The sequence below is a fragment of the Hemitrygon akajei genome, chromosome 5 (assembly GCF_048418815.1).
Source record: "Hemitrygon akajei chromosome 5, sHemAka1.3, whole genome shotgun sequence".
In the NCBI taxonomy this organism is placed as follows: Eukaryota; Metazoa; Chordata; class Chondrichthyes; order Myliobatiformes; family Dasyatidae; genus Hemitrygon; species Hemitrygon akajei.
In genome coordinates, this window is record NC_133128.1 from 138,579,893 (window position 1) to 138,596,119 (window position 16,227).

General features: G+C 41.6%; 1 protein-coding gene across 3 annotated transcripts in view; it reads left to right on the plus strand.

The window, feature by feature from the left end:
* Positions 1-16,227, plus strand: part of LOC140728217 (double-stranded RNA-specific editase 1-like) — a 332,491-nt gene that overhangs the window by 291,600 nt on the left and 24,664 nt on the right. For all 3 annotated transcript variants that reach the window (XM_073046633.1, XM_073046634.1, XM_073046635.1), the window contains one exon: positions 369-537. In XM_073046633.1, the coding sequence (XP_072902734.1) occupies positions 369-537 (169 nt within the window). The remainder of the gene's footprint in view (positions 1-368; positions 538-16,227) is intronic.

Below are 16,227 nucleotides of genomic sequence, written 5' to 3' on the forward strand. Positions count from 1 at the left end.
GATTTGAATTTGTGTCCCAGCCACAACATTGCTATACTCTAAAAGAACAGGTCAGGGGCTGGATATCCTTTGGCGTGTGACTCATTTCCTGATACCCTGAATACTTCAAGCATCTACAAGCCAAAGTTTAGGAACAGCATGGAATTCTTTCCACTTGACTGAATAAATGGAGCTCCGAAAAATCTTAAAAAGCTTGGCAGCATTTATCATAAACTTTTTCCAATGTAACTGAAATTGCTTAATATATATGACATGAATTGAAGGAAATGTTTTTTAAAATATTTTTCACTGGTTATTAATGTCATATCTAAATCTACTAATGTACATTGAACTGTTGCTATTATTGCATTTTATTCCTGAAATGTTAGATCAAGGAGACAAACATCCAAATCGGAAGGCACGAGGTCAACTCAGGACAAAAATTGAATCAGGTGAAGGGACAATTCCGGTGAGATCCAGCAACACAATTCAGACGTGGGATGGCGTGTTACAAGGAGAACGTTTGCTTACCATGTCATGTAGTGATAAAATAGCCAGGTCAGTAACATAATTTGCAATGTTTCATTTTGTATGTCCATTAAGGAACTGGCCAATCTGTGATTTGATGATTGATTGAATCAAGTAAATAGAGCTGGAAATTTTTCGATGCATGGAAACAAAGAGGGCATAAAGATCTTCCCGAACCAGAAACCCTGGATCAGTAGTTCCGTGCAAGCAGCACTTACCACACGACAAAAAGCTTACGCTGCTGGCAATCAGGAGCTCAAGAAAAGCAGCTGCGATCTGCGCACAGCTATCAAGGTTGTGAAACAACAATACAGGGACAAGATTGAGTCAAGATTCACAACAAATAGCACACGTGACTTGTGGCGAGGGTTGCATACCAACGCAGACTTCAAAGCCAAACGTAGTGGTGCCACCAACATTACTAATTCTCTCCCATATAAGCTCAATCACTTTAAAACTCTATTTGATGTCACTAACTCTGAGCCTCCAAGGAAACCCAAATCTACAACCTGCAACCTGGTCATCTCTGAGGTTGAAGTACGTAGATGTTTCAAACAGGTGGACAGTTGTGGGACCGGACGGCATCCCAGGGCAAATACTCAGGATGTGCACAGCACAACTGGCAGGTGTGTTTATAGACATTTTAATCTCTCACTCTCCCAGTGTAGAGCATCCTCCTGCTTCAAGTTATCCACCATTGTCCCTGTACCAAAAAAGACCAATGTAACATGCCTGAATGACTAGCACCCTGTTGCACTTGTCTCAGTAATAACCAAGTGCTTTGAGAAGCTGGTCAAGGATTATATCTGCAGCATTCTACCACCCAAACTGGGCCCCCTACAATTCACTGACCAACACAACCGATTGACAGCGCAATAGCCGCAGCTCTACATCCCGTCCTTAAGCATCTGATGAAGAAGGATGCTTATGTGAGAATGCTGTCCTTGGACTACAGTTCAGCATTCAACACCTTAATTCCATCCAGGCTTGTCAGGAAGCTCAAAGACGTTGGCCTTGACCCTGCCTAGTGCAGCTGGATTCTGGGCTTCCTGTCAGATCACCAGCAGGCGATAAGAGTGGGCTCCCTCACCTCTACCCCTTTGACACAGTGGAAGAAGTCATCTGTCTGACCAGTGGTGAAGCGAAAACAACCTCTCCCTCAATGTCGCAAAAGCAAAGGAGTTGGTTGTGGACTACAGGAGGAATGGAGACAGGCTAACCCCTATTGACATCAATGGATCTGGGGTTGAGAGGGTGAACAGCTTTAAGTTCCTCGGCATACACATCACAGAGGACCGTACGTGGTCTGTACACACCAGCTGTGTGGTGAAAAAGGCACAGCAGCGCCTCTTTCACCTCAGACGGTTGAGTAAGTTCGGTATGGGCCCCCAAACCTAAGAACTTTCTACAGGGGCACAATTGAGAGCATCCTGACTGGCTGCATCACTGCCTGGTATGGGAACTGCACCTCCCTTAATCTCAAGATTCTGTAGAGAGTGGTACGGACAGCCAAGTGCATCTGTAGTTGTGAACTTACCATGATTCAGGACATTCACAGACAGGTGTGAAAAAAGGGCCAAAGGATCATTGGGGACCCGAGTCACCCCAGCCACAATCTATTCCAGCTGCTACCATCCCAGAAATGGTATTGCAGCATAAAAGCCAGAACCAACAGGCTCCAGGACAGCTTCTTCCACTAGGCCATCAGGCTGATTAACTCCTACTGATTTGAGTATATTTCTATGTTACATTGACTGTTCTATTTATTATAAATTACTATGATTGCACATTTAGTTGGAGAGTAACGTAAAGATTTTTACTCCTCATGTATGTGAAGGATGTAAAATAAATTCAATTCAATTCAACACCACCTCCTTTACCCACCACCTTGGTATTGAAGTTCAATTTGCACAAAACTCAAGCCATGTGTGTGCGAGCAATTCATGTTGGCCTGGAATAGCATGCAAAACAGTGGAGAGGATTGGGACTGGTACTGGCAGGATGATGGGGCATGCATGATCAAGTGTTGAAGGAAGTGGGTGAGGCAGGTAAGAGAAAGGCAAGTAGTATTGATGGATGAGGGGGACAGTATTTAGACTGAAACCTGGGAGAGGTATGTGGGTGGTATCTGACAAGATACAGCATTAGATTGAGGGGAGGGGATGGATTGGGTGGATGGCAAAATACTCAAGAAGGGTGATTGGAAAAGGGAGTAGTGGGGTGAGTGTCATAGAAAGAATTTAAGAGGATTTATCTGTGAATTTAAAAATATCTCAAACTTTAAGGCAGCATATGAGGTGTGTTGTTCCTCTATAAACAATACTGCAGGCAGATCTCCTTTTATTTGAACGATCTCCCATCTGGAGGGCTTCAGTTGCTCAGTTAGATTTTACCATTTGTGACAGGTTGTACTTGCCTAGCAACCTCCATTGGCCCATACCATTCACAAGGAGGACCTGGATCAAATTTCATTAAGTGTCCAACATGCCGTCAGAAAAAACCTAGTGACTAGTAGTCATCTATCTTCTTCTTTTTAACAAATTGAACAATCAGCAATCTAATTGTTTCAGATGCCCCTTTCTTTAAAAAGAAGGAACAGAATTGGTTTACAGTCAGATTAATTCTTCATGTTTTGTATTTAAATATATCAATCAGGATTTTACAACCTCTTTCTGAAAAATCCTTTTGTTATCAGTGCTTGCAGCATCTATTCTGCTGAAGTGTTTACAATCTTCTCTCTGCTAAACATAAAACATGATCTATATCATGCAGCACATTTTTAATATTGGTTTTGGGTGGGGTATTAGAATCTTGTAACGTGAAAATTGTAAACATCATGGATCGTGTCTGCTAGCTCAGCTCATCTCTAATTGTTGCTTAGCTTAAAAGGACAATGAGGCAAAAACCAATTAGACCTATTATTTCTTGTGACAAATTTAAGTTGCATAACTATAATAACAGCAGCTGCTAAGCCTGAATACAAAGGTGTCTTTTTATCAGGATAGTGTTCTCAGTTCCCTTCTTTACAGCTTTAAAAGCTGGCCATGCACTTTAAACAGAAGTGAAGATCAAATCAAATACTAACTGAGTTAAGTGAAGCATATGCCTCAAGTTCATCTGCTAAAGATTGTGCTCATTGTCTAATGCAAGGACTGCTTGACAAAAATCAGACAATGCTTCAGGAAATTAGACATTCCTGCTGGTAACAGGAAGCACTGCCTTCTTGTACAGAAGCAAGGTCAGACTGGGGTGGTCACCATCCTTACCAAGCCACACACCATCTTCCATCTGGCAACTGGACCTGCAGCCACTGTGGGAAGGCTTGCTGTTCATACATCAGTGATTACTTCCACACCAGTGAAAAGCACTGGTCAAGGTATTAGACATTCAGATTAAAAATTAAGACCACTTGATTACAACGGCTGTGTTAAATTAGCACCATGAGATTTCCCTGGAACAAAAGGGATTGCTTCTCAGTTGCCAACCTGGTCTTGTTTGAGAATTTTGTTCCCTAATTTTGAGTTTTTTTTAAAAATAGATTGCATTTGGATAGCTGACATTTCCTTGTTAGTTTCTTAAACTGCTAACTTAAACACAATGGGAAACACTTTGATGAATAATCACCACATTTTCATCCAGTTTAATAGAAAGTTCCTCTGCATCTCTTTGAAAGGTTTTGCTTAGTTTACCAATTCAGAATCAGGTTTACCATCACTGTCATATGTTGTGAAATTAGTTGTTTTTTGGCAGCAGTACATTGCAATACAGAATAATTTTTTTTAATCTATAAACTGCAATAAGAAATATATCTAAAAAATTAAATAAGTAGTGCAAAAAGAGAGGGAAAATATAGTGTCGTGGTGTTCATGAGTTCATTGTCCATTCAGAAATTTGATGGCATAGGGGAAGAAGCTGTTCCTGAAACATTGAGTGTGTGTCTTCAGGTTCCTGTTCATCCTCATTGATGGTAGCAATGAAAAAAGTGTGTATCTTGGGTGAGGTTGGGGGGGTCCTTAATGATGGATGCTGCCTTTTAGAGGCATCGCCTTTTGAAGGTGTCCTCAATGCTGGGGAGGCTAGTGCCCATGATAGAGCTGGCTGATTTTACAACTTTCTGCATCTTTTTTCAATCCCGTGCAATGCCCCCCCCCCCCCCATACCATATAGTGATGCAACCAGTTAAAATGCTCTCCATGGTATATTTGTAGAAATTTGCAAGTGTCATTGGCAACACTTCCTCAAATTCCTAATCAAATATAGGTGCTGTCATGCCTTCTTTGTAACTGCATGAATATGTTGGGCCCAGGATAGATCTTCAGAGATGTTGACTCCCAGGATTTTGAAACTGCTCAATCTTACCTGAAATCTCACAATTTCCCCTTTCCCTGTAGTCCACGGTTCCACAGTTTTACTGACGTTGAGTGCAAGGTTGTTGTTGCAACACCAGTCAACCAGCAGATCTGTCTCACTCCTGTATGACTGCTCATCACCATCTGAAATTCTGCCAACAATAGTTGTGTCAGGGGCAACTTTATAGATGGCATTTAAGCAGTGTCTAGTAACACAGTCATGGGTGTAGAGAGAGTGGTGGGCTAAGCATGCATCCCTGAAGTGTGCCTTTGTTGATCATCAGTGAAGAGGATATGTTCTCCCAGTGAGGAAGTCAAGGATCCAGTTACAGAGGGAGGTACAGAGGTCCAGGCTTTGGAACTTACTGATCTGAACTTGAGGTATGATTGTGTTGAATGCTGAGCTGTAATCAAACAGAAGCCTGACATAGGTATTCTCCTAATAGAATCAGAATCAGGTTTATTATCATTGGCATGTGACGTGAAATTTATTAACTTAGCAGCAGCAGTTCAATGCAGTACGTAATGTAGAAGAAAAAAGTATATTAAAAAAGTGGCAGTGTCCAAAGGTTAAATATCCATTTAGGAATCAGATGGCAGAGGGGAAGAAACTGTTCCTGAATCACTGAGTGTGTGCCTTCAGGATTCTGTACCTCCTACCTGATGGTAACAGTGAGAAAAGGGCATGCCCTGGGTGCTGGAGATCCTTAATAATGGATGCTGCCTTTCTGAGACACCGCTCCCTGAAGATGTCCTGAGTACTTTGTAGGCTAGTACCGAAGAAGAATGATTCATCTGTTACGTACACGCAACCCTGGGGAAAGTACCTCTTATGTGAACGCAACACTGTAAAAGTTTCAGCAGCAATAGAACGCACCTGGAGTCTGGTTTTGCTGTTAACAACCACTATTTTATTAGTAACTATGTAATATAGTAAATTAAACCAGATAAACCAAGAGTTAACAGTGTTATGCATATATAGGTGTAAAAATAAAGTTCACAAACTTATTCAAGCTTAGGTGGCAAGAGTTACAGTCTTACGATGGTATGTAAGAAAGTTCTGTTCAGTTCAATACACGGAATTTGAAGTGAGAGAGAGATGCTTGTAATCCAAACAAACAGGTGTCGTCAATCTTCCCGTTGTCCTTCGAATCTTCACATGAAATATCACCACCAGTAGCTTATCACAAAGGGGACAGTCTTCAGGGGAACCACCACCCAGGCAAGGGTCGACACACCGGTAGATTCCACAAGGTTACCCCAATCACACACAACGTGATAGCCACTTATCCAGTTCCATGACATAGGAAAAAACTCCAACAGTGATTTGCCACAGGGGTGCCTTTCTTCAGTGAACTACCACACCCAGACAAAGGGTAAACACACACGTAGTATTCACAAAGGTTTTCCCCTCACCAGAGAACCCACTCCTGTGGATTAACTATGTGACAATCACACTTTCGTATTCAAATGGAAACAAACTCACCCTCACGGGCTACTTGGAGAGAGCTTCCAAACAGTGATCTCTTTGTCAGGAGGTTTCTTCTGTTTCAAACCTTCCTCTCCTCTCCATTCTGCAAAGTTCTTCTAGTTGCAGCACTTGTGAGAGTCATTTATCAATACTCTGGATTGATCTCAACTCACCCCTTTTGGGCTACTGAAAGTTTAAACCAGCAACCGACTCACTGGTGTCTTCCATTGACTGAATCCATCTTGACTCTGAACATGTGTCTGTCTGTGAGAGGATCATCTGACCTTGCTTATTCAAAACAAGCCGCAAAAAAAATGTAAGCATTCATTGTCCACCAAATAACTACCTCTCTCACCACAGTAACCCAAAAGTCGACAGCAGTTCTGTAGTGTCCTTGTATAAGTCTAAACATGAGCTGCACACCATAGCAACCCAGCAATTTTATAATCAGTAGAAATCCAGCAGTGTCCAAAAAGTCAGTCTCATCCTCAGCGTTTTAAAGTGACAGTCCACAGAAAAAAAATGAACCCTGGGGGTATATAACACATCTTACGATGCACTCAGACACATCATCAGTGATATAACCCTATAACCCCAGGCTCACAGGGTGTTTCAGGTCTTTCAACATCAGACACCCTCACCCAGGGGACCCAGACGGGGTTGATCAGGCCCCAATTTGTGCCTGAGTAACATTTTGCCATGGATTACTCCTCCTGATCCACAGTCATCTTGAGGCTTTCTCCGCTGCCTTTATGATGTTCCTGTTGGCTTTCCTCTTCTAGGCTCCTGAGATGCTCATAAGCTGTAGGTTTGGGAGAGGGATTAGCCAGCAAACCCTCTGCACCCTCTGTGGGCATACATTGTGGGCATACATTGTGCCCGCCACCCCTTGTTGTAGCACTCCTACACTAAGTCTTGGTACTTTCTTTTTCCTTTCATGGGCCTCCTCCATCCAGTCTTCCCAGGAAACGGTCAGCTCCAACATGACCACCTGTCTAGATGATTCTGACAGTAGCATTATGTTTGGCCTAAGCATGGTCGAGGAGATATGCTTGGGGAATCTGAGTTGTTACCCCAGATTGATTCTCAATTGCCAGGCCTTTGCTGTTTCTAGGAGGCCGGCATGCTCCTTGGATTGGATTTGAGCTTTCTTCCCTGCCTTGATAAAAGCAATTGCTTGCTTTGCGGGCAATGGCTGTGCACAAGGTGTCAGCCACTGTCTTCAGCACCTGGTCGTGGCACCAATGATAATGTTCCTCCCCCAAGGCTTTTGGCAGCAGCTGAGGATGTGCTCCGGTGGCCCCTTCCCTCAATACAGGGAGCATGCCGGTGTTTCAGCCTTGCCCCAGCAGTAGAGATTCTCTGGGCTTGACAAGACATCATAGACTGACTGGATCAAGAACCTGATGTGGTGGGATTCAGTTTGCCAAACCTTCCCCCACGAGACGTCACACTCCATTGCCTGGTCCCATCTTGTCAACGCGCCTTGTTGCCGTATGCCAGCAATCTTGCTGGCACATAGCTCCTCTGCAGCAGCTCACACCTCATGCTGGACCAACTGGCACTTCGCTCTTCCTAGCACCTTATTGTAGCAAACTGTTGGGAAGCAAGCCAAGCCTGCCCATCTCGATGCCACTGAGCCCACCAGCACACTATGGCACAGCCGTGCTTTGGCTTGTTCAACTGTATCCTGTGCCCTTCATCTCCTGCCTGTCTTCACCTGAATGCCTGCGTGTGAGACCTTTGGGTCACTGGATTCTCTGTATTTCAGCACTTCTCTTGCATGGGTGACCATGAACTCCTCACTCACACTGCTGATGTGGAGTTTCATTCTGTTTTCCTTCCCATACAAGGTGATGCTGCTTAGGCTCTTAGGTAGACCCAGCCACCTCCATAGGCATTGGCTGATTTTTCACTCAATAGTCTCAACTGCTGACAGTGGGACATCATAGACTATCAGAGGCTACAGGATCCGAGGGAGAATACCATGCTGGCAAATCCAAACCTTGAATTTACCCGACAGCCCTGACTCGTCCACAGCAGTCAACCATTGCTGCAGCTCTTCCCCGGCTGCTTTGATGGATGCTTGGATGCTGTGTCCTTCAGTGAGCTGTTAAACACCTTGCCAAAGCTCTTCACTGTCTTCTCTGATAGGTGTGGAATTTGGGCGATCCAAGGCCAAATGGAGAGCCAGCGGGATTACATCCACTGTGGACCTATTGTGGCAAAAGACAAATTACATCAAGTCTAGGTCCTTGCTTTGGCAGGAGTTGATTCTAGCCATGTCCATCTTCATCACAGTAGATGTGAGTGCCATTGGATGATAGTCATTGAGGTAGCTCACCCTGCTCTTTTTGGGCACTGGTATGATTGTTGCCCTTTTGAAGCAGATGGGCACCTCTGACTGGAGCAGTGAGAAATTGAAGATGTCCTTCAACACGCACCAGTTGGTTGCCATAGGTTTTCAGAGCCTTACCAGATACACCATAAGGGCCTGACCCTGACCCTGACCCTCTTGAAAGATATTCTGATGTTAGCTTCTGAGCCAGAAATCACAGAGTCACAAGATATTGCAGGGATTCGCACAAGTGTAGTTTTATTCTCCCTTTCAAAGTGTTCATGGAAGAAGTTGATCTCATCTGAGAGTGAAGCATCACTGCCATTCATGATGTTAGATTTTACCTTTTAAGGAAGTAATGACCTGCAAACACTCCCAGAGCGATATCTATCTGATTCAGTCTTTTAATTGTTCTTAAAGTTGTCTTTGCTCTTAAAATAGCCTTTGGTAGGTCATACCGTGATCTTGAATGTCACAGATCTAGTCGTCAGCAGACTATGAATCTCTTGGTTCATACACAGCTTTTGTTTTGGGTATGTCTGGTATGTTCTCAAAGGCATACACTCCTCACACAGTCTGAAGTTGGTGAATAATCATCTAGAATCAAAGATGAATTCCTGAATATTGTCCAGTCCACCAACTCAAAGCTGTCCAGTAAGCTCTGCCTCCCTGGACCATGCCTTCTTGATCCTCACCACTGGTAATGTTGTCTTTAGTCTCTGCCTGAGCACTGGGAGTAGAAGTACAGCCAGGTGATTGGACTTTCCAAAGTGTGAGCACGGTTGACACAGTAAGCATTCTTGATGGTGATCAAGTTGTTTACTCCTGTGGTTGCACAGATGATATTTCAGTGATAGTTGTTCAGAGACAACTTCTCACTGACCTGATTAAAATCTTTCACAATGATAGGGAACGCATCAGGGTGCACAGTTTGGTGCCTGTTGTGTTCAGCTCATCAATAGCCTACCTGATATTGGTCTGAGGTGGAATGTACATGACTACCAGGATGATGCCAGAAAACTCCCTCTGCAGATAAAAAGGACAACATTTGACCACTAGATTTTCCAAGTCAGTTGAGCAGGACTGAGAGAGAACCACCGTGTCTGTGCAAGATGATTGAGTTAATTGTAAAGTATACTTCACCTCCTGTGCCTTTAAAACACTGAGCTGTCCTTGCTTTGCAGTGAATGGTGAAGCCATCAGGCTGCATCTGAAATGGCAGGGGACAGCCATGTTTCCATGAAGAAAAGTATGCAGCAGTCCCTGATGCCTTCTGGTATAGCTATCTTGCTCTGGGGTCTTTAGTTTTATTTTCCAGAGACTGTACATTTGTCAGCAGGAGAGTCAGGAATGGGAGTCTAAAGCCTCTACCTGTAGACCAACTTGGCTTCTGCGCTTCCATTTTCTCAAAGGGGAACTGCACTCACAACCTGAGTGCACAGTTCCAGGTCCACTGATTTTCAATATTGACAGACTTTTTAAACATCTTAAATGAAGTTGCTTACTGAAGTATTCACGGTTGTGACTGTGGATTTTAGCTGTCGTAGTCCTACATGGGAATATTTGATTATTCCTTTTGGAGCTGCATGCAAAGAGTAGTCCCTTATTGTTGCCATCTTGGCAATCTTCTGCACTTCTTTCCCTCTGTATGCTGGAACAAAGATGGATAGAACAACTCAACATGGAATTGTCATCAGATTTATTTCATCGGACCGTGTGGAGTTCTGTGTTGTTGAATCCTCAATCAGTTTTTTCAGTTTATATTCTGGTACCTAAACAGAACACATTATATAAATTTAAAGTATTTTTAAGTTATAAAATTCTGTTAAAGCATATCTTATGATTTTCAGTTTTTCTCTGAATGTTTGCTCTATACAGATGTAAAGCAAACTTGGTAATTCATCTGTATTGAGTGAATTGATGTATTTCTAATGTGTGATTGAGTATATGGTTACTCTTGCTGGAAGCTGTATAAAATGTGAGTACCAGGTGAGGGCTCAGTCATAATATACTTGGTAATATCTAAGTTGACAGTCCATTGTCACTAGATTAATCTTAAGGAGGGGTTACCTACCTTTATTATGCCATGGACCAATACTATTAACTAAGGGGTCCATAGATCCCAGGTTGAGCACCACTGATCTAAAAGGAGGGCAGGGTGAATTAGAGACTGAAGTTAAGAGTAAGGAGAAGAGCAAATTCATATTCAAAACTCATAGATTACCTGCATGGTAAACAAGGAATATGATAGATATCTTTAATCATATCTGGAGATGTGACAAATAACCAGTGTTGGCAGGAACATGTATGAATGTGGTAGAAAAGAAATCAGTGAAAAAAATGTAAATTTTTAACATAACATAAAAGTTATTTGATGTTGTTCCGATGTCACAGTGAACACAATTTCTGGACTATGGCAGGAAAGCATTGTTTAACCTAATGATCTTGTCTCGTGAGCTATTGATAAAATTTTGATAGCGAGTTCTTTTTGCTTTTTGTTCATTCACAGTAAGATGGCATTACCATCAGAGCTGGCTTTTCTATTTATTCTTGAACATTGTAGCTCACTGAGGAATTATACAAGAGAGTTCCGAGTCATTAATATTTCTACTTGGGTCAAGATTCACATAGGTTATTACCGGATAAGAATAGTAGATTTCCTTTGCCAAATCTTCTTAAGTCATTTTTAATCATCTAGTTGTTTCATAGTCTTCTCTGATAACTAGATTGCAATCTAGGTTATTTTTATTCTTTTGAAAGCAGCACAGGAAAATGTCCCTTAACCCACAATGTTTTGCAAAAACTAATTAAACTAGAATTAGATTCTTAAGTAAACTAATCTGTTTTGCTTATACAGTGTTTGTATCTTAACGTTCTCTGCTTATACAAGAGGGCCCTCAATGATGGATACTGCCTTCTTGAGACACCAGCTCTTGAAGTCCTCAATGGTGGGATGGTTAGGCCTATGATGGGGCTGGCTGGGACAGCAACCCTCTGTATCCTTTTGGGATTCTGTGTATTGGAGTCTCTATGTGTACCAGCCAGTGATGCGACCAGTCAGAATGCTGTCCACTGTACATCTGTAGAAATTTGTAAGAGCCTTTGGTGACATACCAAATGTCTCTCAATCCCCTAATGAACTAGAACCACTGGTTTGTGTTCTTCTTCATGACTGCATCAATGTTGGATTCGAGGTAGATCCTCTGAAATATTGACACCCTGGAACTTCGAGCTGCTTACTCTTTCCGCTGCTGACCTCTCACTGAGGATTGGTGTATGTTCTCTTAACTTACCTTTCCTTAAGACCATCATCAGTTTTCTTGCTGCTATTGAGTGCCAGATTGTTGAGACACCACTCAACCAGCCAATATACATCATTTCTATACATCTGAGATTTTGGCAAGAATAGTGATGTTATCTGCAAATTTATAAATGACATTTGAGGTTTGCCTAGTCACACAGTTATGAGTATAGAGAGAGTTAGAGCAGTGGACTAAGCACGTATTCTTGAGGTGCATCTGTGTTGAATGTGTTGGTATTTTGACCCTAGTAAAATTAGGCATTTCAATTCATTTATTGAATTTCAGCAGATCAGATGTTAAGTTAGATTTCATTTTCTCAATCAGCAGAAGATTTTCTGCATGCAACTTCACCCCAGTTTTATTGGGGTGCCAATGACATTACAGTATAAATCATGAGACTCTTGAATGCTGATTTGGTTGAAAATATAAAACCAACTACATGCAATCTGAGGCTGTTGGTTCAAGGACTGATTGCTCTGCTGCAGAAGTCCAGAACTAATAAGTGTTATCTAAATTTACAGTTGCTCCACATAGGAGTAAAGCCGTGGAGTAGATTTTCCACGCCATGTACTGGAAATCTAGAATTCTTACCCTCCCAAAAAAAATGGCTGATGGGTCAATTAATTTCTTGTAGGTTAATAGATTTTTGTTGACTAAGGATATCAAGAGATTTGGGATAGACAGGTTGGATGATTTGAGGTACAGATCAAACATGATTTAATTGAACATGGGAACAGCCTGTAGGGGCTGAATGTTCTAATGTTCTTATGCCCTTCAAAATGGTTTCAGAGGGTACAACAAAAATATAAATTAAATTGTAATTCTGTTTAAAATGAAATGACAGAATTGGTATAATAGGTAGTAATTTGACAATGTTGAACTTAAAAATAGGTGAACATATAAATGGTTACATTATAGAGCTAATTTTGCATTGTTGATATTAATCTATCGTCATTTGAACAATTTTATTGTTATAAAACGGCTGTTTTTAATGTTCCAAATCATTGTAGCATATAGCTCTATTCCAACAGCAAAACAATATCTTATTGAATATTGTAGCAAACTCTTCATTTAAAAAAACTGAAAGTGTATGAGTTACGTGCACCAGTTTCTCAGATGTCATGCTTCTCACATTTTTTAAGAACTAGGAAGCATTTGGCCAATTGAGTTTATGCCAGCATTCAGCATTCCCATCAGTCTTATTCCCAGTAATAAACCCAATTTCCCTCAGGTGTTCATCAACTTTTCCCTGATTCTTCTGCCATCCATGTACTAGGGCAGTTTACAGCAGCCATTAAATCTATCAACATATCTTTATGTTGTGAAAGGAAACTAGAACATCTAGGAGCAATCAGAGGGATACAATACAGACAGCATCTAAAGTCTAACTTGAACATAAGTCACTTGAACCATGCAGCATTATGCCATCCCATTCCAATGTTGCTGGCTCTGGGTTTTCATATGTGATCCCGTTGCAAATCCATAACACTTTTTTATATTTTTGTTGTAACTTTCGAAACCATTTTGAAGGGCATAGGAATGTTAGAATGTTAATTTCACACCACCAGGTTCAAGAACAGTTATTACCCCTCAACCATCACACTCTTGAACAAAAGGGGATAACTGCACTCCTGTTTCTAGCGTTCCTACAACCGATGGTCTTTCTTTAAGTACTCTTTATCTTGTTATTTCATACTCATTATTTATTGGTATTTATTTATATTTGCATTTGCACAGTTCTGTTGTTCATTGATCTTGTTTACAGTTACTGTTCTATAGATTTGCCTGCAGGAAAAAGGATCTCAGGTTTGCATATTGACATGTATGTACTTTGATAATAAAATATTTTCTTTGAACCTTGAATACTTTGTTTTACCTAATATCATCCAGTAATTGCTTTTCATTAAATGAACACCAGGTATATGTGGACTTCATCTTGCACTCATTAATCAGGTGGCCATTGGAAGCTAACTGATCACTAAAGCAGAGAGATCTGGATTTTCTTTGCACATGAAACACAGGAATATGATGCCAGATTCAGCAGTTAGATGACAAATACAATATCAACCCTTTTATAAAAGGGATGCAAACGCAAGTATGGAATTTTTCTGCATCTATACAGGATGTTGGTGATACCACATCCAGAGCAGTGCTTTCAGCGGTGTTCTCCTTATTGCAGGAGGGATATACTAGCTTTGGTAGCATTTGGAAGAGTTGTTTTACAAGGGAACGTTTGGCTAAGTTAAGTCTCTGTTCCATGAAGTTTAGAAGAATGAGACGTTTTCTGATGATATCTGGATTCTTATTCTGGCGTGATAAGTGCTGAAAGGTTGTTTCCCTTATTGGAGAGTCTCAAAGTCTGGATAAGGGGTTTCCTATTTAAGATGGTGATGAGGAGGAATTTCCTCTCTGAGAGTTGTTAATCTTTTGAATTCTCTACTCGAGGGACATATTGGACTGAATCATTGGATATATTCATGAACAAGATGGTCCTGTTTTCAAATTTCTTAGTTCAACGTTCAAATGTATTATCAACCATATACAACCTTGAGATTCGTCTTCTTGCAGATACCTACAAAACAAAGAAACACATTAGAATGCACTAAAATAAAGACACATAACAACAACCAACAAACATCCAATCTGCAAAAGAGGGCACATCAAGCAAATAATTTTTAAAAAGTAAACAGTTAACACATAGAACATGAGCTACTGAGTCCACACAAGCTATGGAGTCAGTTCGGTGCTGAGGGAAATGAAGCTGGTCCAGGAGCTTTTTGCCTTAAAGGATAGTTAATATTTATAGGGAATAGGCAGAAAATTGAAGCTGGGGCATTTTTAATGTGTGTTAGTCACAGTGATGTAATATAATTTAATGGCAGATTGCAACTTGTTAGATACCCATCCTGGGAGAGTACAAATGGATGTATGTTCTGCACCCTCTCAGGTTGTCAGCAGCTGCCCATCAACCACTGGCCCTCTGACAGTACCCTTGCATGTACTGCTAAGACTGCCTTCCCAGACTGTCGCCACTCAAACCATGATGTTGCCATTTCTAGCTAGAGCCAAAGCTATTTGTTATTGAATTTTAAGGACATTTACTGTTTTACCCCCTTGAAAAAGTGTGAGTAATCACTTTTGATGAAGAACAGTAGTCCTGCTGTCACTGAAGTTTTTATGATTACTTTGACTTTAGTTGTCACCTGTTTATGTTCAGTTACCAAACTATATTCAATATACGTGTAACTTAGCACAGGTTGCCAGTGTGTAGTTTTATGCCTAGAGTTTAGACTAGAAACATGCAGGGGCCAGATTTCTGTAACTGAGTAATGAATTAGAAGGAAGGTAGACATTGTCTGCAATCAAACCGGTTTGAACAGGGATGTTGACAAGAAGGCATCTGATGCTCAGGTTAGCAAGCCAGAATTCCAGTTGAGTTATTTGTCATTGCAAGACTGCTCAAAAATAAACTCCCAGATAAACAGAAACAAGAAAATCTGCAGATGCTGGAAATCCAAGTAACACACAAAATGCTGGAGGAACTCAGCAGACCAGGCAGTGTCTATGGAGAAGAGTACAGTCTACGTTTCAGGCTGAGACCCTTCAACAGGACTGGAAAACAAGAAAATCGGCAGTAGAGTCAAAAGGTGGCAGGGAGGGAGAAACACAAAGTGATAGGTGAAATTGGGAGGGTGAGGGGTGAAATAAAGAACTGGGAAGTTGATTGGTGGAAGAAATACAGGGCTGAAGAAGGGAGAATATAATAGGAAAGAAAAAGGGGGAGGAGCACCAGAGGGAGGCGATGGGCAGGCAAGGAAATACAGTGAGAGAGGGAAAAGGGAACAGCACCTTGTATTCCGTCTGAGTAGTTTCCTACCTGATGGTATGAACATGGATTTCTCAAATTTCTGATAATGGCCCCCCCCCCCCCCCCCACTTCACCATTCCACTTTCCCTTTTCCCCCTCTCACCGTATCTCCTTGCCTGACTATTGCCTCCCTCTGGTGCTCCTTCCCCCTTTTTCTTTCTTCCATGGCCTTCTGTCTTCTCCTATCAGATTCCCCCTTCTTCTGCCCTGTATCTCTTTCACCAATTAACTTCCCAACACTATACTTCACTTCACTCCCTCCTGGTTTCATCTATCATCTTGTGTTTACTCCTCATCTTTTTCTCTCCAGTTCTGTTGGAGGGTCTCAGCCTGAAACGTAGACTGTACTCTTTTCCATAGATGCTGCCTGGCCTGCTGAGTTCCTCCAGCAT